The sequence below is a fragment of the Rhinoderma darwinii genome, chromosome 11 (genome assembly GCF_050947455.1).
Source record: "Rhinoderma darwinii isolate aRhiDar2 chromosome 11, aRhiDar2.hap1, whole genome shotgun sequence".
NCBI lineage: Eukaryota > Metazoa > Chordata > Amphibia > Anura > Rhinodermatidae > Rhinoderma > Rhinoderma darwinii.
The window spans coordinates 58,747,948-58,772,046 of record NC_134697.1 but is presented as its reverse complement, the minus strand read 5'-3'; the positions used below and the strand labels follow the sequence as shown (position 1 = coordinate 58,772,046).

At 43.4% G+C, this 24,099-nt stretch overlaps 1 protein-coding gene across 7 annotated transcripts in view; it reads right to left on the bottom strand.

Annotated features, from left to right (window-relative positions):
- CUEDC2 (CUE domain containing 2) overlaps positions 1-24,099 on the bottom strand; it is a 40,861-nt gene that overhangs the window by 12,017 nt on the left and 4,745 nt on the right. For 6 of the 7 annotated variants that reach the window (XM_075841598.1, XM_075841596.1, XM_075841595.1 and 3 more), the window contains exons 2-7: positions 16,627-16,718; positions 10,854-10,997; positions 10,265-10,329; positions 9,884-9,993; positions 9,151-9,315; positions 7,562-7,614 (exon numbers count right to left, since the gene is read on the bottom strand). In XM_075841598.1, the coding sequence (XP_075697713.1) occupies positions 7,562-7,614; positions 9,151-9,315; positions 9,884-9,993; positions 10,265-10,329; positions 10,854-10,997; positions 16,627-16,700 (611 nt within the window). In that variant the 5' untranslated portion in view covers positions 16,701-16,718. Of the gene's footprint in view, positions 1-7,561; positions 7,615-9,150; positions 9,316-9,883; positions 9,994-10,264; positions 10,330-10,853; positions 10,998-16,626; positions 16,719-19,922; positions 19,980-24,099 lie in introns of those variants that run through there. The other variant, XM_075841600.1, reaches the window with a different exon arrangement.

Below are 24,099 nucleotides of genomic sequence, written 5' to 3'. Positions count from 1 at the left end.
CTGGGACCACAGTCACCAAGAAAACCATTGGTAACATATTACGCCGTAATGGATTAAAATCCTGCAGTGCCCGCAAGGTCCCCCTGCTCAAGAAGGCACATGTACAGGCCCGTCTGAAGTTTGCAAATGAACATCTGGATGATTCTGAGAGTGATTGGGAGAAGGTGCTGTGGTCAGATGAGACTAAAATTTAGCTCTTTGGCATTAACTCAACTCGCCGTTTTTGGAGGAAGAGAAATGCTGCCTATGACCCAAAGAACCACGTCCCCACTGTCAAGAATGGGGGTGGAAACATTATGTTTTGGGGGTGTTTCTCTGCTAAGGGCACAGGACTACTTCACCGCATCAATGGGAGAATGGATGGAGCGATGTACAGTCAAATCCTGAGTGACAACCTCCTTCCCTCCACCAGGACATTAAAAATGGCTCGTGGCTGGGTCTTCCAGCACGACAATTACCCGAAACATACAGCCAAGGCAACAAAGTAGTGGCTCAAAAAGAAGCACATTAAGGTCATGGAGTGGCCTAGCCAGTCTCCAAACCTTAATCCCATCGATAACTTATGGAGGGAGCTGAAGATCCGAGTTGCCAAGCGACAGCCTCGAAATCTTAATGATTTACAGATAATCTGCAAAGAGGAGTGGGCCAAAATTCCATCTAACATGTGTGCAAACCTCATCATCAACTACTAAAAATGTCTGACTGCTGTGCTTGCCAACAAGGGTTATGCCACCAAGTATTAAGTCTTGTTTGCCAAAGGGATCAAATACTTATTTCTCTGTGCACAATGCAAATAAATATATATAATTTTGACAATGTTATTTTTTTTATATAATCTATCTCTCACTGGTAAAATTAACCTAGCCTAAAAATTCTAGACTGTTCATGTCTTTGACAGTGGGCAAACTTACAAAATCAGCATGGGATCAAATACTTATTTCCTCCACTGTATATGTTAGCTGGGCAGAGTGCATCAGGGTATACGTAAGCTTTCCGTAGTGCATCAGGGTATATGTAAGCTTTGCGGAGTACATCAGGGTATACGTAAGCTTTGCGGAGTGCATCAGGGTATATGTAATCTGTGCGGAGTACATCAGGATATATGTAATCTGGGCGGAGTACATCAGGGTATACGTAATCTGGGCGGAGTATATCAGGGTATATGTAAACTGTGCGGAGTACATCAGGGCATATGTAAGCTGTGCGGAGTGCATCAGGGCATATGTAAACTATGTGGAGTACATCAGGGTATATGTAAGAAGTGTGGAGTACATCAGGATATATGTAAGCTGTGAGGAGTGCATCAGGGTATATGTAATCTGGGCGGAGTACATCAGGGTATATGTAATCTGGGCGGAGTACATCAGGGTATATGTAAACTGGACGGACTACAGCAGGGTATATGTAATCTGGGCGGAGTACATCAGGGTATATGTAAGCTGTGTGGAGTACATTAGGGTATATGTAAGCTGTGCGGCGTACATCAGGGTATATGTAAGCTGTGCGGAGTGCATCAGGGTATATGTAAGCAGTGTGGAGTACATCAGGGTATATGTTAGCTGAGCGGAGTACATCAGGGTATATGTTAGCTGAGCGGAGTACATCAGGGTATATGTAAGCTGGTCGGAGTACATCAGGGTATATGTAAGCTGGTCGGAGTACATCAGGGTATATGTAAGCTGGTCGGAGTACATCAGGGTATATGTAAACAGTGCGGAGTACATCAGGGTACATGTAAGCTGTGCGGAGTACATCAGGGTATATGTTAGCTGAGCTGAGTACATCAGGGTATATGTAAGCTGTGAGGAGTACATTAGGGTATATGTAAGCTGGGCGGAGTACATCAGGGTATATGTAAACTGCGCGGAGTACATCAGGGTATATGTAAGCTGTGAGGAGTACATTAGGGTATATGTAAGCTGGGCGGAGTACATCAGGGTATATGTAAACTGCGCGGAGTACATCAGGGTATATGTAAGCTGTGAGGAGTACATCAGGGTATATGTAAGCTGTGCGAGGTACATCAGGGTATATGTAAGCTGTGAGGAGTACATCAGGGTATATGTACGCTGTGTGGAGTACATCAGGGTATATGTACGCTATGTGGAGTACATCAGGGTATATGTAAGCTGTGAGGAGTACATCAGGGTATATGTAATGTGAGTGGAGTACATCAGGGTATATGTAAACTGCGCGGAGTACATCAGGGTATATGTAAGCTGTGAGGAGTACATCAGGGTATATGTAAGCTGTGCGGGGTACATCAGGGTATATGTAAACTGTGCGGGGTACATCAGGGTATATGTACGCTGTGTGGAGTACATCAGGGTATATGTACGCTATGTGGAGTACATCAGGGTATATGTAAGCTGTGCGGAGTACATTAGGGTATATGTAAGCTGGTCGGAGTACATCAGGGTATATGTAAACAGTGCGGAGTACATCAGGGTACATGTAAGCTGTGCGGAGTACATCAGGGTATATGTTAGCTGAGCTGAGTACATCAGGGTATATGTAAGCTGTGAGGAGTACATTAGGGTATATGTAAGCTGGGCGGAGTACATCAGGGTATATGTAAACTGCGCGGAGTACATCAGGGTATATGTAAGCTGTGAGGAGTACATTAGGGTATATGTAAGCTGGGCGGAGTACATCAGGGTATATGTAAACTGCGCGGAGTACATCAGGGTATATGTAAGCTGTGAGGAGTACATCAGGGTATATGTAAGCTGTGCGAGGTACATCAGGGTATATGTAAGCTGTGAGGAGTACATCAGGGTATATGTACGCTGTGTGGAGTACATCAGGGTATATGTACGCTATGTGGAGTACATCAGGGTATATGTAAGCTGTGAGGAGTACATCAGGGTATATGTAATGTGAGTGGAGTACATCAGGGTATATGTAAACTGCGCGGAGTACATCAGGGTATATGTAAGCTGTGAGGAGTACATCAGGGTATATGTAAGCTGTGCGGGGTACATCAGGGTATATGTAAACTGTGCGGGGTACATCAGGGTATATGTACGCTGTGTGGAGTACATCAGGGTATATGTACGCTATGTGGAGTACATCAGGGTATATGTAAGCTGTGCGGAGTACATTAGGGTATATGTAAGCTGTGCGGCGTACATCAGGGTATATGTAAGCTGTGCGGAGTGCATCAGGGTATATGTAAGCAGTGTGGAGTACATCAGTGTATATGTTAGCTGAGCGGAGTACATCAGGGTATATGTTAGCTGAGCGGAGTACATCAGGGTATATGTAAGCTGGTCGGAGTACATCAGGGTATATGTAAGCTGGTCGGAGTACATCAGGGTACATGTAAGCAGTGCGGAGTACATCAGGGTACATGTAAGCTGTGCGGAGTACATCAGGGTATATGTAAGCTGTGAGGAGTACATTAGGGTATATGTAAGCTGGGCGGAGTACATCAGGGTATATGTAAACTGGGCGGAGTACATCAGGGTATATGTAAGCTGTGAGGAGTACATCAGGGTATATGTAAGCAGTGCGGAGTACATCAGGGTATATGTAAGCTGTGTGGAGTACATCAGGGTATATGTAAGCTGTGAGGAGTACATCAGGGTATATGTAATGTGAGTGGAGTACATCAGGGTATATGTAAGCTGTGAGGAGTACATCAGGGTATATGTAATGTGAGTGGAGTACATCAGGGTATATGTAAGCTGTGCGGAGTACATCAGGGTATATGTAAGCTGTGAGGAGTACATCAGGGTATATGTAAGCTGTGTGGAGTACATCAGGGTATATGTACGCTATGTGGAGTACATCAGGGTATATGTAAGCTGTGAGGAGTACATCAGAGTATATGTAAGCTGTGCGGAGTACATCAGGGTATATGTAAGCTGTGCGGAGTACATCAGGGTATATGTAAGCTGTGAGGAGTACATCAGGGTATATGTAAGCTGTGAGGAGTACATCAGGGTATATGTAATGTGAGTGGACTACATCAGGGTATATGTAAACTGCGCGGAGTACATCAGGGTATATGTAAGCTGTGAGGAGTACATCAGGGTATATGTAAGCTGTGCGGGGTACATCAGGGTATATGTAAGCTGTGAGGAGTACATCAGGGTATATGTACGCTGTGTGGAGTACATCAGGGTATATGTACGCTATGTGGAGTACATCAGGGTATTTGTAAGCTGTGAGGAGTACATCAGGGTATATGTAAGCTGTGCGGGGTACATCAGGGTATATGTAAGCTGTGAGGAGTACATCAGGGTATATGTACGCTGTGTGGAGTACATCAGGGTATATGAACGCTATGTGGAGTACATCAGGGTATATGTAAGCTGTGAGGAGTACATCAGGGTATATGTAAGCTGCGCGGAGTACATCAGGGTATATGTAAGCTGTGCGGAGTACATCAGGGTATATGTAAGCTGTGAGGAGTACATCAGGGTATATGTAAGCTGGGCGGAGTACATCAGGGTATATGTAAACTGTGAGGAGTACATCAGGGTATATGTAAGCTGGGGGGAGTTCATCAGGGTATATGTAAACTGTGCGTAGTACATCAGGGTATATGTAAGCTGGGCGGAGTATATCGGGGTATATGTAAGCTGGGCGGAGTACATCAGGTCATAATAGGATGATGTAATAATGGGGTAACTGGATAATAAAATTATTTATCCACGGATAGTGACGTACGCTTTGAACCAATCCTTTATGCACGGGCCAGATATTTGGGTGCAGGAATCGCACTTCTAAAGGGTGTTCGTGGTATTGTACAAAATATCTGCACTCCAGCATTGCCTAATCTTTGACTTCTTCACTAGCCCCATATGTAGCACAGACACCAAAATGTCATAGTTTACGCTGCATTTACAGGGTCTATCAGTGGGGGCTGCAAATGATGATGTGGGGTTTTAGGTGAAGAACTGCTGCGCATTAGTCTGGGTTGTAGTTTTGCATTATTGTGTTCCGAGTCATAACTTTTTATTTTTCCGTTGACGAGCTGTGTGAGTGCTCCATTTTATGGGACGAGCCGTAGTTTTTATTAGTATCATTTAGGGGTATATGCAATTTTTTTGATCAGTTTTTATTCAAATAAAGGAGATCAAAGGAGATCAAAAAACAGAAATTATCCAACTTTTTTTTCATAAATTTTTAAGGGCGATCTCTAAGCAGTATAAACAACATGTTTATGGCAATTACGATTATGGCAATACCAAATTTATATAGTTTCTATATGTTTTACTACTTTTACACAATAAAAACACTTTCTAAATAAAAATTTTAGTGTCACCATGTCCTGAGAGCCATAACTTTTTTAGTTTTTGTCAACTAGGCTTGTTTTTTGCGTGACACACTGTAGTTTTAATTGGTACCATTTTGGGGTACTTGCGACTTTTTGATCACTTTTTATAAAAAATATTTGGAAACAAAGTGACCCAAAAAGGAAATTCTGCATTGTTTTTTACTTAATTTTTTTTACGGTGTTCACCATGTGGAATAAATATGATATTTTCATAGGTCAGGCCGATACGAACGCAGCAATACCGATTATGTATAGGTTTTTGTTTTTTTTTCTAATTATAAAGGACTTGAAAGAGAGTTTGATAAAATATAACTTTTACGCATTATTTTTTTTAAAATGTGCAAACAAATGCATATAAAGACACTCTTTTAAAATAAAAAAATATGCTCCCTATAGCAGGGGGAAATTGACATTCTGTGCGGTTATTAAATGGCAATTTGCGCAGGTTGTAACCATGTTTTTCACAGAATACATATAAAGCTCCAAGTCATTGTAATATATAAGGAAAAGGTTTTTCAGAAGAGTAGGCATTGTTGTATTTGGGGTGATCAGCCCCCCTACCCGTTTTGTGGTGTAACAGAGTTCATGCTGTTCCTGTGGCTGGGGACTGGGAAACCTCATTATTCCTTTATATATAGCCAGGCAACCAGTGTTTTGCCTTCTCCCAGGGAGCATATATGGACAGTGATGTCAGGGGATTCCACAGAGTCTTGGAGCAGAGCCTGAAGCACCAGACATCTCTGTCCATATATGGACAGCGATGTCAGGGGATTCCACCGAGTCCTGGAGCAGATCCTATACCAGCGGCTCTGTGTCCCGCAGGGACCGCATGCGGGCCATGTGTTTAAGACCCCTGCTTTAAACTATCTTCTCGAGAAGTAACTGACAGGCTTCTTCTCTTCAATTCCCCTATGCTACATAAAACATTATGAGGTGTTATGTATTCAGATATAGATGTTCGTAAGAGAAACATGATCTAATCATTTAACAGAACCTCTCAGGACAAGGTGTAGACAAGGAATGGTAAAAAAAAAATTATTCACACAGACAAAGTGCATAGTGGCAGGCGATGAGTCAGAAGGAGGACAGCGGGGACAAGGGTTGTAGGCTTATAATAAATGGTGCACCATGAAAGTTATACCCTAAAAATGTTTGGCTCTATTCAGATATGCGTTGTCACCTCTGTTCAAAACAGAAGCCAAAAAATGGTGTCGGATCCAAAACCACATGACCCTGAAATCTTTCATGGACAAGAGAGGGGCAGTAGGAGTGGAAAGGAACGGTGAAGCTTGCAGGAGTACATGCGCAAGTGCAAAGGAGTCAGCTGCCCTCTGCACCATAGACTACTTACCTTTCAAATTCTCCTCCTTTCCCCTGCCTCTCAATTCTGGCGTGACAACATGTTCTGCATAAAGACTGCCCCCACATGGACACTTTGCATGACATCATTATGGACACTTCATAACACTAAGCAAGGGGAAACGAATAAAAAGTTCATGCAGTCTCTCAGTAACGGCGCTAGGCAAGTAAGTACAAATGAAATGTACTTATTCATGCAGACTGCACGTTTCAGGACCAAACTGGCCCCTTTGTCGGGACAGTTTATACCTTACCTGACGAAAGGACCTAGAAACGCGTAGTCTGTATGAATAGAGAAAGAATTTAATTTTACACATTTCATTTGTACTTACTAGCCTGGCGCCGTTACCGAGAGACCGCATGAACTTCTTTGTTTTCCTTGCTTGCAATTTTATCCCCACGACAAGGATTCACCCTTTCAGGGATTGCAGTAGGTGGCTGCCAGCATATACCACTATCTCAGAGACTCACGACTGCAGGATTCTCTGGTGGTGTGCCCACTACAAGTAAAAAGGTTTTCTGCGGAGTCTTTTGGTATAAGACTAATTCTAAACTGTACAAAGCGTACATAAGACGATATTGCCTTAGAGGTGCGCCTCCGTCCCCCCGCCCATTAGCTCCCCATCTTACTGCAAGATTTTCACATTTCTTCTATAAATTTCTAGTTAAGCTGATTCAGCTCAAAACTAAGCAAACTAGTTACAAAGGTGTAAATTTGATTCACTCAAAGGAGATGTCCAAACCATTCGTCCAGATGCCTTATTAGACATCCCCCTAGACCCCTCTCGATTAGCCTGATCAGAGTGCTGCTGTAAAGAACAAGCACAGTTTAACACTACGTTTCCTCTGCGAGTTGTGTGGCCACATGCAACTTCCCCAGCAATAAAAGCAGATTATTTATAGTGAAGCACTTACTTCTGTAAGATGAATTCTTTAAGGTCTTCTTTTTTCAGATTTTTTTGCAATATCTAACAGAAAAAAAAGTTAAGAACAACTGTACAGATTATACACTGAATGGCCACTTTATTAGAGACACCGGCCCTTTCACCATTGGACACTGGAGTGTGACTTGTGATCCTGGAATGCAGCATAGAATCAGGTTTTCCGTGGATCAGTTTTAGTGTGAATACATGTTAGAATAAGAAAATCGAATGAAGACGACATTGTCATCGGTGCTAGAGTAGCTGGAGCCATGCCGACCTTGTGGGGTTTTCTCATGCAACAGTGTCAAAAGTATGACGAGAATGGTGTGATCGAGGAAAAACATCCAGCATATGGGGATCCTGTGTATGTAAACAACTCGATGACGAAAGGGGTCAGAAGAAGATGGCAAGAATTGTTCAAACAGGCCACGGCGCACAGTCAAGTAAATTGCAGCTGAATACAACCGTGGTGCTCCAACTGATGTGTCTGAACGCACAACTTGCCCTTTCTTAGCACGGATGGGCTATAACAGCCCACGACCAGTTCAAGTGCCATTGCTATCTAAGGCTGGGTTCACACGACCTATTTTCAGACGTAAACGAGGCGTATTATGCCTCGTTTTACGTCTGAAAATAGGGCTACAATACGTCGGCAAACATCTGCCCATTCATTTGAATGAGTTTGCCGTCGTACTGTGCAGACAACTTGTCATTTACAGCTGTCAAACGACGACGCGTAAAAATACACCCTCGTCAAAAGAAGTGCAGGACACTTCTTTCAGACGTAATTTGAGCCGTTCTTCATTGAACTCAATGAAGCACAGCTCAAAATTTACGGCTGTCAGAGAAGCCTCGCAAAATGCGAGGAGGAGCTTTTACGTCTGAAACGAGGCAGCTGTTTTCTCCTGAAAACAGTCTGTCTTTTCAGACGTAAAAGCCTCTCATCGTGTGCACATACCCTTAGGGAAACTAAAAAGGCAAGACTCCAGTGGTCAACAGAGTGCAAATATTGTCCCACTGAGCAGTGGTAAAATATTGCCTGGTAAGGAGAATCCAGATTTCTCAGGCACCATGCTGATGGGAGGGTGAGAATTTGACGCAAGCAGCATGAATTGATAAACACTTCCTGTCAGGTGTCAACAGATCAGGCTGGCGGAGTAATGGTGGAGAATGTTTACGTGGCACACCCTGGGTCCTTTGATACCTGTAGATGACGTTTGATCAGTAAGGCTTACCTAAGCATTGTGGCCTATCAAGTTAATCCCCATGTAGCATGCAATTTAACCTGTGGCAAAAGGACACTTTAGTGGCAACTGCGAGAAGCTATTCTAGACATATGGGCCAATGTTCCTGCAGAACAATTTCAACACCCAGTGGAATCTATGCCACGACAAATTGCAGTAATTATCAAGGCCAAATGATGTCCGATGCGCTACTAGATGGGTGTCTCTTATAAAGTGGCCAATCAATGTATGTTGGTTTAGACAAGGGAATTAACATGTCACCAAAGATCTTTAAAAACTGCCGAATTATACTCTATAAATTGGTAGTAGATTATAATATTGCACCATGTGCACTCACCTGTGGTTCTGTTGAATCAAAAGTCACCTCTCCCTCCACTATAATCTGTACAGCGTCTTCCAGGTTGCCTTTGGCCATAGAGAGCAGTTTCTCAGCTTGACGCAGTGTGCATGCTGGAAACATCTCCAGCAGCACATCTACATTATTTGTTGTATGCTCTTTTTTCTGAAAAAACAAAAAACAAAATGTAAAACGGAGAACATGGTACTGCTTAATCTGTATTCACATCTGTGTCTAAGGCTCCGTTAGGAGCCTGTGTTGCAGATCCGGTAAAAAATGGCAGACAAAATACGCAGCATGTTAAAATGCTAAAAACAACAGACACCATGACGGAAACCCATTAAAATCAATGGGTTCCGTTGGGTGCCATTGGTGTCTGTCAGTGGCGCGGTTTTATTTTTATCAGTATTAAGATCCTGGAAGATCACAATAAGAGTGAGAACCATACAATTAGGTTAGCTATTGCGATATGTAGATAGTCACTGAATAATTCTGACATGTAGACATCACAGTTGTCCATTTCATCACCTTCATGAGTATTCTTAATGTACCTGCATAGTGAAACACTGAGAAATTTATAACCACAAATGTAATTACAGTGTAGCCTGTGCCGTAATTTGTACATCAGACGCACGTGCGCCCCCTTTCTTCCCAATAAATATGAACAGTGGGGTGGAGACATTGCATTCATAAATAGTTATCATTGTGTTATTTTATAGTTCATTCAGCTCACCTGTGCCTCTGCTCCTTCAGATGCTACAAGCAATCTGTTTTCTCCACGTTCGATGCCACGAGATTGTGTTGCGATCATTAAAGTCTCGGATGTTTTAGGGGAGCAGTTTTCTTCAAGAAATGGAAAGCGCATTTTTAAATGGACATGAAATTGTTCGTGAAATGCAGTTACCACAATTCGCAAGCAGCATCATCATCATCACATCACAGTGTAGCCCTGGCCTTCCACTCTATAAAGCGCATTTTAGCCTTCCCTTCTACCAAAAATACCTCAAGATAAGAAAGAACAACTAAATTTAACATACTGGAGCTCTGGAAAATGGCCACGAATATAGATTTATTTTCTTGCTAACAATACCGATTCCAAACATGTGTAACTTACCCTTATTCCGAGCTTCACTCCCTGAGAGTCCTGATAGTTCAAACATCATCTCATACACTTTTTCACTACAAATGAAAACGGGTTACTTTAAACAGACCCAGTTATTCATGAACCAGCCACCCAACATCTAAAGCGGGCAAGCAGTTAGAAAACTAAATATCGTAAGCCCAGTCACAACTGGGACTATTTTTAAGTGCCATAATTGTACCCTACATATGAGAAGCCATATAATTGATTCTTCATAGACACAGGTCTCACTTCTATCAGCAGCCTCTGGAAGGTGCCCTTACCGTAAAGATTTTCCAAAAATGTGTGTTGTCTAGAGAATCTGCCCCTTCCCATTACTGCTGCAGAAGAGAAAAATGTTGGCAAGAATACAACACTCTCACTGCAGACTGTTGGGAAGTGGTGGTCCTATCTCCAGAGATGTGGCTACCCCTTAAAAGCAAATATATTTTTTTATGATTACCATTGTAATGAAGAGCACCCTCTTCCTCTAAATCAAGATAAAACATAAGTAGCTTCTGAAATAATTGGGTCCCCAGTTTTATATTGTAACAATACCGTGGTGAATTGTACAGTACTATACCTGCCAATTTCAGCAAATCCTGGGATGTAACCCTCCAACATTTCCATAAACGTTTCCATCTCAAAGTCTTCTTCTGAGGAGTCTTGAGATCCCAGTTCTTCTAAAACCCCAGTGACGTATGAAAAGAACACATCATCCATAGCACTGAGAAGAGTGGAGAAACCAGAGTAGTACACACATTAGGGCCATTACTTTATGGAATAATTCTACGCAAACAAAATATATATATATCTCCTAATAAGTAACTCCATCAACAGATTATATATTTTTCGGTGTTTTGACCTAGAGGGAGGTTCTGAAAATGAAAGGCTGTCAAGTACTGTGATAGGGTATTTTCACACAGGGTGGATACGCTGTGTAAAAGTCTGTGCGTATCTGTCTTAGAACTCGCAGGGAATTCCATCCAAATTGTGGTGCAGATTTTCGGGCGGAATCTCCACTGTCAAAACCGTGCTGGAAAAAAAAAAAGCCAATACTTACCACCCGGGTGTTGTCATAGTGACACGTCTCTATATTCGTCATGCAGATGAATTCAATGGGGAAAACCCGCAACAAAAGAGCAACGATTCTGCAGCATAAATTGACATGCTGCGTATTAAAAAACCGCACATCAATTTATTAACAGTTTCTCGGCCGTTTTTTTTTTTTGCAGCGTGTGGATGATAATTGTTCAAATCTGTTACTGTAATACTCTGCAGATTTTCTGCAATGAAATCCACAGTGTTTGCACGCTGTGTGGATGTACTCATGTGGTGTAAGGAGCAGCAACTGTCAAAAACTGAAAACCAGCGGTAGCATCAGAAGTATACAATTACAAATCACGAAAAAAAAAAAAAAGTGACCATAAGTGGACTTTAGGATCCAATTTGACTTTTTTAGTTGTTTATGAACATTTTTAGACCTCTAGAGAATCAACAAAAAAAGCAGTAAAATTCTAGGTGCATTGGCTACCTGACTCCTGCAATTTATCCATTCCTTTTCTGGCAGCCAGCAGGTAAACAGTTATTACTTTTTGGGGAAACAGTCAATGACATTTTACAGGACACAATGGGGTATGATGATATTAAGACAGGCATTAATCTAAAGAGCGCTGGAGAAAGATGCAATATTTGATCAATCATCAACAAGTATTATGTGACTATTATATGTATGTTTTTGTTTTTTAAATATTTTTTTTTTCCATGAAGTCTAATTCCTGTTTTGTGCCTTTAATTTCCTCGCTCTGTGCAGTGATAGCACAACGAAGAGGATTTCATAACGCTCTCCGGCCTACCAGCAGTTTGACCAGGGAGAAGTACGGGTTGGTGACTCAATTAGAGCATCACAACTCCACCATTCATTCCCAAAATACAGGAGTCACACTGTAAAAACTTGGATGGTGGGTAGATTCAGAGGATTTGACTGTCCCCTTCAGTATCCACAAAAGAACTGAATGCATTGAATCAGCCCTCTAAGTAGATATAAATTCAAAATTACTTTAAATCACCCAGTGCCCACAGCGGCGTTTCACCTTCTCATTACAGTGGCCACGTATGCCCTCCAAGCCCTATAAGTGCCCCTATCAGCGACAGTTAAAAGGATCATGCAGCTTTCCAGTTTATTTTGACAGACGTGTTCCTTCTGGACCAATAGAAGCAAGGGGTGGGTATTGTGGCATCCGGGGGGCATCGCTTCCATTGAGCCTCCTGTTAAGCTGTACATGCTCTGTGGTTAATATACACAGCCCTACTAATACACCTTCAGACAGCTTTATTTAGTGTGACACATTTCAAAGGGCCAATTGTTGCGCTTATATGCCGATCTATATGGTTTCTTATTGCCACAAGGATCTGTCAGTATTGGCAGGGCTGGGTGTATAACCACAGAGCATGTACAGTTCTACAAAGGTGGCTCCAGAAGCCTGCCCCATGTCCCTTGACCGGTACTCTCCGGTTCGGTTGATCCGGTACATAAAACAACAACTGGATCATAGAACTTGAGGAAAAGAAGAATCCCGGTCCCCAGGCTGCCCTTTGATTACACAAATTGCTGTGGAGTAAACTTGTTGTGCTCTACTCCAGCACTTGCTGATCATCTCTCCAGAGGCTTTGTGTGTTTACTTCTTCGTCTTGCCTGCCTGTAACTGCTGCGTAGTTTGTGTTCTGGGTAACCACATGGTCACTACAGTAATTGCAGAGGGTCACTGCTCTGGATGTGGTGAAGACGTGCAGACTCTGAACCTTACAGACAGTTTAGAGCTGGGACGCAGGTAATAAAAGGCAGAGAGAAGAAGCACAAGAGACAGAAGGAGAGTTGTTGGGGAGACTGGGGGCGGGGGACACAGGGGATGACAACCAGTGATCCTACCAGACACCCAGTAAAAGAGTGAATGATGACACCAAGCTGCAGCTTACATCTAGATATATCATACCACTGTTACAAGTACTGAGCACTCCCTACATTAAACTCCTTCATAGCTAGAATCTTTTTTGCTGTATCTAATCCTATCATGTGTGACACTGTCTGATGAACCGTGTATACAATCCTATCATGTGTTATACTTTCTGCTGAGCTGCTGTATCTAAGGCTGGATTCACACGACCATGTTACGTCCGTAATGGACGGAACGTATTTCGGCCGGAAATCCCGGACAGAACACTGTGCAGGGAGCCGGGCTCCTAGCATCATAGTTATGTACGATGATAGGAGTCCCAACTGTCCCGTACTGAAAACATGATTACAGTACGGGACAGTTGTCCTGCAGCGAGGCACGGACTCCTAGCATCGTACATAACTATGATGCTAGGAGCCCGGCTCCCTGCATTGTGTTCGGTCCGGGATTTCCGGCCGAAATACATTCCGTCCATTACGGACGTAACATGGTTGTGTGAATCCAGCCTAAGCCTATCATGCATGCAACTATCTGCTGAGGCATGTATCTAATCCTATCATGCGTGATACGGTCTGCTGAGGCATGTATCTAATCCTATCATGCATGATACTGTCTGCTGAGGTCTTGTACCCAATCCTATAACTGTGTTAGTGAAACTCCATCTGCTCTGCCTGCAACCCGAACCCCTGGACATCGATATGATTCCCCATTATACTACTTTCTTTACAATGACTCTGGAGAGATCCATTAAAAAAACGGAAGGGTTTGCTGGGAATTTCAGACCTGCAGGTTGCTAACAAGTCTGCATGGTATATTCACACGTTTTGCAATGTCTTTTTGCCGTATGCCAAACATATCCATAGGGCTCCAATCATCCGACTAAGCCTTCGTTCCATGTGTGGTCTGACTAGTGATTTGTATTAGGGCAAAACTACATTCTTGTCTCGATCATCTACGCCTCTTTTGATGCATCCCATGATTTTATTTGCCTTGGCAACAGCTGCCTGGTACTGGTTGCTAAAGGTAAATGTACTGTCCACCAATATCCCCAAAATCTTTTTCAGTGGCAGTTTTACCCAGTGTTTTACCATTCAATGCAGAATTGTAAAATCTGTTTCCTCGGCCAAAATACATAAGCTTACATTTATTCACATACTTAATTTACCATTTCCCTGCACAAACCTCCAGCATCCCCAAATCCCTCTGTAGTATTACATTATCCTCCTATGTGTTGATTATTTTACAGAGCCTAGTATCATCTGCAAATACTGAAAATATACTCTGTAAACCCTCTACAAGGTCATTAATAAACACATTAATAAGAAGAGGGCCAAATATTGACCCCTGTGTTACCCCACTGGTTAGAGCCGCCTCCAGGCTTATGTGGGACCTTGGGCGACACAGACTTAGTAGGCCCCTTTACGGGGGAACTCACGGCGACAGTAAAATGGCAGAAAACGTCACTTTGTGCCACTATAAAGACATTAGGCCCTGTTTATGCCCCCATATAGAAGTTAGGACCCTAGTTTGTACCCCCTTAAATTTAGTGCCCTTTGTAAGATAGTGCCACCCAGTCCCCCACCCAGGTAGTGCCACACAGCCCCCTCCTCCCAGGTAATGCCACACAGCCCCCTCCCTGGTAGTGCCACAAAGCCCCCCCTGGTAGTGCCACTCAGCCACTCCCCGCTGGTAGTGCAACACAGCCACCCCCCCCTGAGAGTGCAACACAGCCACACTCCCTGGTAGTGCAACACAGCCACACTCCCTGGTAGTGCCACACAGCCACCCTCCCTGAAGGTTGCGCCTTTGGGGATCCCCCTAGGTGTGGAATTCCCAGCCAGAGCATTGCCGACGCTCTGGCTGGGGATTCCGCTGCAGGAGAAGCCCCTGACATCACTGTCCATATATGGACAGTGTTGTCAGGGGCAACTCCAGAGCCAGAGTTCCGGGCAGAGCACTACAAGCACTCTGCCTAAGACCAGGGGCATAGCTAAAGTCTCATGGGCCCTGGTGCAAGAATTCAGCTTGGCCCCCCTACCCCTCCCCAACACCACCAGACCCCTGCGCACGCCTATGCCCAGCTGCCTTGCCCGACAGACCCCACGAATGCCCCCACAGTAGAATGCCCCCATAGCTGCCCCCCCAGTATAATGCCACCACACAGTATGATACCCCGCATAGCTGCCCCCCACACAGTATAATGCCCCCCCACAGTATGTTACCCCTATAGCTGCCCCCCACACAGTATAATGCCCCCCCACACAGTATAATTCCCTCCATAGCTGCCCCATACAGTATAATTCCCCCCATACAGTATAATGCCCTCCATAGCTGCCACATACAGTATAATGCCCCACACAATATAACCCCCCACAGCTGCCCCCCACAGTATAATGCCCCCATAGCTGCCCCCCAGTATAATGCCACCACACAGTATGATACCCCGCATAGCTGCCCCCCACACAGTATAATGCCCCCCCACAGTATGTTACCCCTATAGCTGCCTCCCACACAGTATAATGCCCCCCCACACAGTATAATTCCCTCCATAGCTGCCCCATACAGTATAATTCCCCCCATACAGTATAATGCCCTCCATAGCTGCCGCATACAGTATAATGCCCCACGCAATATAACCCCCCACAGTATAATGCCCCCATACGTATGCAATAGAAAAATAATAACATAATTACTTACTTATCCCCGTTCCCACGATGGGTGGAGGAGAACCTTCTCCTCCTCTGCACTGTGCTGTAGAGTCGGCGCAGACAGGCGCGGTAACTTCACTACATAGCGCCTGCCGGCGCCGAGCCGCTTGCGCCATAGTGAATGCTGGAGCAAGGCTCCAGCATTGAACCCAACTAAATGTGCATCCTGCAGACACAGATTCAGTTGGAAGCGGGGCCAGCGCTGTGTGGCAATGGGGTGGCAACGCTGTGTGGCTGCGGGCCGCCCACCGCCTGGGATACCGCTCTGCTCCTGACAACACTGTCCGAAAATGGACAGTGATATCAGGGGCTTTCCCAGAGACGGAGTCCCGGAGCAGAGCTGCTTCTAGCGCTCTGTCTGGGACTCCTTCTCTCCTCCTGACATCACTGTCCATATATGGACAGTGATGCCGTGACGATGGAAGCGTTAGCACGCGGCGGACGAGCGGGCCATATTAATATGTGCACTTTCTAACTTTTCAATGCATGTACAGCAATTGTAAAAAGTGCTCCGAAAAAAATTGACTTATTATTCAACGTCAGTCAACATGGGTTCGCCACTCGCAATCTATTTCATTGTTAGAATTGTGGCTATGGCAATGAACATTAATAGTTTCTGCTCTGCCAAGTCTACAGACCAAGTCAGATATCTGCATTGTAGATATCAAAGCCATAAATATAGCCTAAAACTTACCTTAAATCAGCATTAGGTATATGAGACTGGATGAAACCTGTGAGTGCATCTCGGATAATCTTTTCCAGAGACATCCCCTTAATTATTTTTACCTAGAAATCAATAAGAATAGGTTTTTAGAATAGACTTTGGTTTTAGAGCGCAGCTGATTAAGAAATAAATATAGCCTTTCATATTAGATCTTTCTACTTGTAGACCAGACTAAAAAAAAGCAGCAATTTGCTCTGTGCGAGAAAGCAGCAGGAATAGATTAGTAGAAATAGCATTTTAAAAACAAAATTAATGTTATTCTGATCAAAGCATCGATGAATGAAAAAAGCCTATGCTTCCGGAATCAAATCTGTGTCGGCATAACCAATTTTTCAGGCAAAGTCAGAAGTGGATTCAACAGAAAGGACAGGAATAAAGAAAAGTCTGATGCATCTCCTCTCTTTTGTATCCACTACTATACATCAAAAACTGCATGTGTGAATCCAGCCCAATGTGTACAGACTAACGTTAGAGTCTGTTCCGCCCGCTTTCTTTAGCCTTTTTTATGGTCAGAATAGTGTAGACTGCTGCGCTAATACTGAAACCTGACAGACCCATCATAAATCAATAGGATCGGTTACACAATTGATCAGTCATAACTGTAATGGCTCTAGTGATAATTATAAGCTACTAGGGATGCCACGATACAGAATTTGGACTTCGATACCGATACTTTGTGTAGTATTGCGATTTAGATACCAAAACGATACTTTGCCAACAGTAATAAAAAAAAGTTCTTCCATTTTCTGATGTGAGGCGCGAGATTAGATCAATTTTGAATGTGCCTCACATTAAGGCGAAAGTCACACAAATGTGTGCGTTTTGCGCGTTGCAGTTCTGTGTGTCAGAAGTGTTTGGTGAATGGCTGCGTGATTTTCACGCATATGCCACCCTTATGAAACGCTGTTTTGATGTTTAGAAAAAGAAATGAAGGAGGTGGTCTTATTTTTCCCTTCATTTCTTGATCTACTATTGCGCGAATCACGCGGAAGTGCGTCCATGTGCTGCGCGTGATTTTCATGCACCCATTGACTTCAATGGGTGCGTGATGCGCAAAACACGCTCAAGGACATGTCATGAGCTTTATGCAGCGGACACACGCTGCGTGAAAATCACGGACTGCCTGAAAGGCCCCATTGAGTTACATAGGTCCGTGCGACGCGCGTGATTTTCATGCGCGTATCACAGACATGAAACACGTTCGTGTAAATAAGGCCTAATAGTAATCAACCCCATCATGTTTCCCAGTCATAATGGGTTAATGTGTAAGGTACATGATGGGGTTAAAATAGAAAAATATTTTACTAAAAGTTTCGCTCACCTCATAACCACCACGCCATGGTTGCGTTTTCCATGCGTTTTTTATATATAAGATATTGCAAAGTGATTGATCCAAATGCTGTAGGTGCTTGTAGATACTCCTAGACTGATCCTGTATCGACTGCAGGCAATTGAAGCAAAAACGATGTGTAGAAAAGGTAGATCCAGCACTCGAATAATTAAAAGTCAAATTTTATTTAGGTCATGTTAAAACAAGGGATAAAACAAAAATCCCGGGACCACGCTTACGCGTTTCAGACCACTAGGGTCCTTATTCATAGCTTACTTTACAAAGATAAAATTCACATATAAATAGTCAAAGACATTCAATCAGGTGACTGTTTAGGGCTGGATTTGAGAATTTAACTCTATGTTGTATGTTACAAAATTTGTGTCGTAGTTGCCCTATAATGTTATAATTCGCAAAATTATTATACAAGAAAAGGTGAAAACATCCCAAATGGCATATTAAAGAAAGACTGTCGTATAGTAAGAACTATTTCAATATACACAAAAAATTTTGTAACATACAACATAGAGTTAAATTCTCAAATCCAGCCCTAAACAGTCACCTGATTGAATGTCTTTGACTATTTATATGTGAATTTTATCTTTGTAAAGTAAGCTATGATTAAGGACCCTAGTGGTCTGAAACGCGTAAGCGTGGTCCCGGGATTTTTGTTTTATCCCATGTTTTAACATGACCTAAATAAAATTGGACTTTTAATTATTCGAGTGCTGGATCTACCTTTTCTACACATCGTTTTTGCTACATGATGGGGTTAATTACTATTAATGTGAGGCACATGGAGGTTAAATTCATCACACCTCAAGCCTCACAATGAGTGAAAGCAATTTATTTTTTTACAGCGTATACATCATAAATGATGCAAAAAATATTGTTGTCCAGGCTATTACGGCCGTGCCAATACCGAATATGTGTATATTGTATGTATTGACTTATTTTAATGTTTATTGTAAAAAATTTGGATGTGTATTTTTTTTAAATTTAATATTACTTTATGTTTTTACTTTATTTTTAAACTTTAATGCACTGGCATATATCTATATGCCAGTACATTAGCCTGTGTACGGATAGTACACAGGCAGTTGTTAGGACATACCATATTTCCTGTTAGGGCATACTTAGGTAAGACAGCCCTGGTATGGGCCTTGATCGCGTCACAGGAGTTCCCTGTGACACGATCCAAGGGGCATCCCCGCTTCTCATTTACCTCTGAATGCTGTGGTCAGCTTTGATGGCAGCATTCAGGAGAATATCGGCGGAGATGAGAGGTTTCTCTGACCTCCGCCGTTATAGAGTGGGGCTGGGGCTGTGTAATACAGCCATTGCCCCGCTCCTGACAGTAAGTGTGCGCGTGGTCAGCATGAGGTGATGCAACTGGCGCTGCACTAATGAGCGGCGGTTCAGGCACTAAAGACAGAACATGGGGGTGTTTTGCAGTGCGCCCGCAAAGTTTGTTCTTCAGTGCCGCTGGTCATTAGTGCAGCGCCGCCCGCATCACATCATGCTGATCGCGCGCACACACTTGTCAGGACTCAGGAGAGGGGCTATGACTGTACTACACAGCCGCAGCCCCCGCTCTCATACATTCATGTATTACTATACTAAGCTGAGCGGCCGCACAGCTTAGTATCGAAATACATTAAATAACGGTATTGAACCATTTGGGGGTGCACGGTATCGAAACAGTATCAAAGTTTCGATGCATCGTGCATCCCTATAAGCTACAATGCCAGTGTGAAAAGTATATCTGTTCTCATCCCAATATTTCTACAACCCTAAACTACTGATTCAGCACCAACGTAAAAGGATTGTACAAAATGAAAAGCTTCTTTCATTGCAAGGGTCCCCAATGATTAGATGTAACACCTCATGATCATCAGTTATAGCCAAATCTGTACCCACTAGAATTAAAACGCACCTCCTGGAGGAAAACCACTCTTTGAAGTTATTGTCTTCACAGGGTAAAAGAGGGGAGTCCTGAAAGGTGAAGGCCCTCTATTACATCCATATGTCCTAATAGTAAATAATGTTCACTGTTACTGGTGTTTAAGAATGCAGCTCATTGTCCTGCACTGAATTTGTGTGCCCTGTACAGTTAAAGGCTATGGACAAGTAACATTTTTTTTTATAATATATATTATATATATATGTAGCCCACCAGTGGTACTGTCCGTTGATATTTGCATAAGATGGACAGAGTATACAAGAAAGCCATTTCTTAAAGAGGCTCTGTCACCAGATTTTGCAACCCCTATCTGCTATTGCAGCAGATCGGCGCTGCAATGTAGATTACAGTAACGGTTTTATTTTAAAAAAAACTAGCATTTTTGGCCAAGTTATGACCATTTTTGTAGTTATGCAAATGAGGCTTGCAAAAGTCCAAGTGGGCGTGTTTAAAAGTAAAAGTCCAAGTGGGCGTGTATTATGTGCGTACATCGGGGCGTTTTTAATACTTTCACTAGCTGGGCGCTCTGATGAGAAGTAACATCCTCTTCTCTTCAGAACGCCCAGCTTGTGACAGTGCAGATCTGTGACGTCACTCACAGGTCCTGCATCGTGACGGCCACATCGGCACCAGAGGCTACAGTTGATTCTGCAGCAGCAACAGCGTTTGCAGGTAAGTCGATCTTACCTGCAAACGCTGATGCTGCTGCAGAATCAACTGTAGCCTCTGCTGCCGATGTGGCCGTCACGATGCAGGACCTGTGAGTGACATCACAGATCTGCACTGTCACAAGCTGGGCGTTCTGAAGAGAAGAGGATGTTACTTCTCTTCACAGCGCCCAGCTAGTAAAAGTATTAAAAACGCCCCGATGTACGCACCTAATACACGCCCACTTGGACTTTTACTTTTAAACACACCCACTTGGACTTTTGCAAGCCTCATTTGCATAATTACAAAAATGGTCATAACTTGGCCAAAAATGCTCGTTTTTTTAAAAATAAAAACGTTACTGTAATCTACATTGCAGCGCCTATCTGCTGCAATAGCAGATAGGGGTTGCAAAATCTGGTGACAGAGCCTCTTTAAGTAACAACACATTATCACCATATCAAGAAGTAAACCATATAACCTGATCAAATGTAAAGTGTCTCATTTACATTAGCCACCGAAAGACAGATTATAAAACGATAGGAATGAAAACAATTCCTGCAGTCGTCACAAATCGGATGTTACATCAATCTGATCTCTGAAGCAACCAAGGGATCAAAGTTACACTTGACAGAACCATTGAATTCCCAGTCTGGTCAGTCATGGACTTGTGAAACTTCACAATTCTGTCTGGAGCTGCTATTAGACTGACTGGTATTCAATGCCGTAATTAACACAGATCCAATTCTATAAACTGATGTAGAAAGCAGTTCAATTCACAGGTTTTCTAAATAGGACTAGTCCTCGACAGCTGGCAATTGAATACAATAGCAGACGTCAGAGTTGGGAAAAATCCGAATTTTCCAGAGGATCATAATCATAACTGACCAGAATTAGAGAAAAAAAAAATTATACATTTTTTGTTTGTAGTTTACATGCACATATTCTAGTACTTCTTCTAGTAGTAAATTGTTTTGCATCTCCCCTCCTAGTAGTCACAGCAGGCCTGCCTATCCCCCTCTGTCCCCGATCTTCTCCCCTCCTACAAGGCATATTCTGCATTGGTTTATGCGGAGACTGATGCAAGAGGCGCATAAAGCGTTGTCATTATATGTTCTCTCTGCCCTGTAGGTGGGATCTCTAATCACTTCTGTAAGAACCAAAACTCAGTCGCCAGGGCAGATTTTGTTAGTCGCCATAGTGCCCATGTTTTGGAGGGTGTCTGGTGTCTGTGGGAATTATCGCCCATTCATCCAGAAGAGTATTCGTGAAGCAGACGCTGATGTTGGAGGAGAGGACCTGGCTCACAATCTCTGTTCTAGTTCATCCCAGAGGTGTTAGTTGGGGTTGAGGCCAGGTCTCTGCTGGACAGTCAAGTTCTTCCACACCAAACTTACCCATCCATGTCTTTATGGACCTTGCTTTGTGCACTGGGGCACAGTCACGCTGGAACAGAAAAGGGCTGAACCCAAAACTGTTGCCACAAAGCTAGAAGCTACAATTGTCCAAAAATGTTTTGGTATACTGAAGCATTAAGATTTCCCTTCACTGGAACTAAGGGACCTAGGCCAACCTTATATAGTTTTATTACAAACATTACAATAAAACTCTCACAAATGCCTTGAGTGAAGAAGTTCCACCTACACTCTGATCCACCCGCCACAGATGGCAACAACTTTGGCACACTCAATTTAGCTTTCTTCAGCGGTGATCGATATACGCCAAACGTCTGTGGAGAAAACTGCATATCTCAGGAGCTTCCCTCCATTACAAATTCATGTTCAAAACTTACAACTCTGCCCTACGCCGTGCCAAACAAGCCTATTCCACCTCTCATCTCCGCATTATTAATCCAAAACGCCTCTTTGATACTTTTCATTCCCTCCTTAGGCCTCGTGCACACTTCCATCACCGTTTTCACGGCCGTTTTTCATGGATCCATGTGTCCGTTATGGTTTCCGTGTGTACTCTGTGTCGGTTCCGTATTTTCGTTTTAAACTGACATTTTGCTTCAGTTTTTCAAGGATCTGTTAAGTCTCTCAACATCCATCTTCAGGAATGAATGTGTACTGTAGTCTGTGAACTTTGGCACGTCCTGCCATTGCTAGGCCAACGGATCCGTCAAAAACGGACGACACACAAAAGACTTCAGTGTGCCTTCCGTTTTTTTCACTGACCCATTGACTTCTATGGGCCGCACGGTCACTGAATCACTGACAAAAGTAGGACATGCTCTACATTTGACGTAATGGAACAACGGATCCGTGAAAATAACGGAAGTGTGCATGGGCCCATTGAAATGAATGGCTCAGGGTGCTATTAGCGAAAAAAACGGACGTGGGCATGAGGCATTAGTCCTAAAGTGCAGACGCTGATCACAGATCTCAGTGCTGAAGACCTGGCCACTTATTTTAAGGTTAAAATTGACATCGGGCATATTATCATCTCCAGGTTCCCTGGTAGCATTTGACTCAATAACAGAAGTAGTCTCTAGGCTCTTCTTGTCCTACTACCTTCTCTAGTGATCTTATTCCCTCCCTTTACTACCAGACTAAACATTTTAACCTCTCTCTTTCTGGAATCTTTCCCTCCTCTTTTAAATATGCCGTTATAACCCCATTACGGAAAAAAACAACGCTTGACCTGTCCTGCACTGCCAACTACCGACCTATTTGTAATCTACCCTTCATCTCTAAACTCCTGGAATGCTTGGTCCGCTCTCTGCTAAGGGTATGTGCACACACACTAATTACGTCCGTAATTGACGGAACGTATTTCGGCCGCAAGTACCGGACCGAACTCAGTGCAGGGAGCCGGGCTCCTAGCATCATAGTTATATACGGTGCTAGGAGTCCCTGTCTCACTGCAGGACAACTGTCCCGTACTGTAATCATGTTTTCAGTACAGGACAGTAGTTCCACGGAGAGGCAGGGACTCCTAGCATCGTACATAAGTATGATGCTAGGAGCCCGGCTCCCTGCACTGTGTTCGGTCCACTACTTGCGGCCGAAATACGTCCGTCAATTACGGACGTAATTAGTGTGTGTGCACATACCCTAACTCTTCTTCACCCCTTACAATCTGGTTTCCACTCTACAGAAACTGTGCTTACTAAAGTCTCAAATGATCTGATGGCTAAATCTAACGGCAAATACACTCTACTGATTCATGTAGATCTCTCTGCAGCGTTTGACACTGTAAACCATCAACTTCTACTACCTCTGATCCACTCTACTGGCCTTAAGGACGCGGCTCTCTCTTGATTTTCTTCCTGTCTCTCTGACCCCTCTTTCGGTGTGTCATTTGCTGCTACTTCTCTTCTTCTTCCTGTTGAGGTTCCTCAGGGTTCCGTCCTGGGTCCAATACTCTTTGCTCTCTACACAGCCCCTATTGGACAAACCATCAGCAGATTTGGCTTCTGGCACCATCTATACGCTGATGACACCCAATTATATACCTCTCATCACGATATCAACCCTGCTCAAATACAAAACACCAGTGA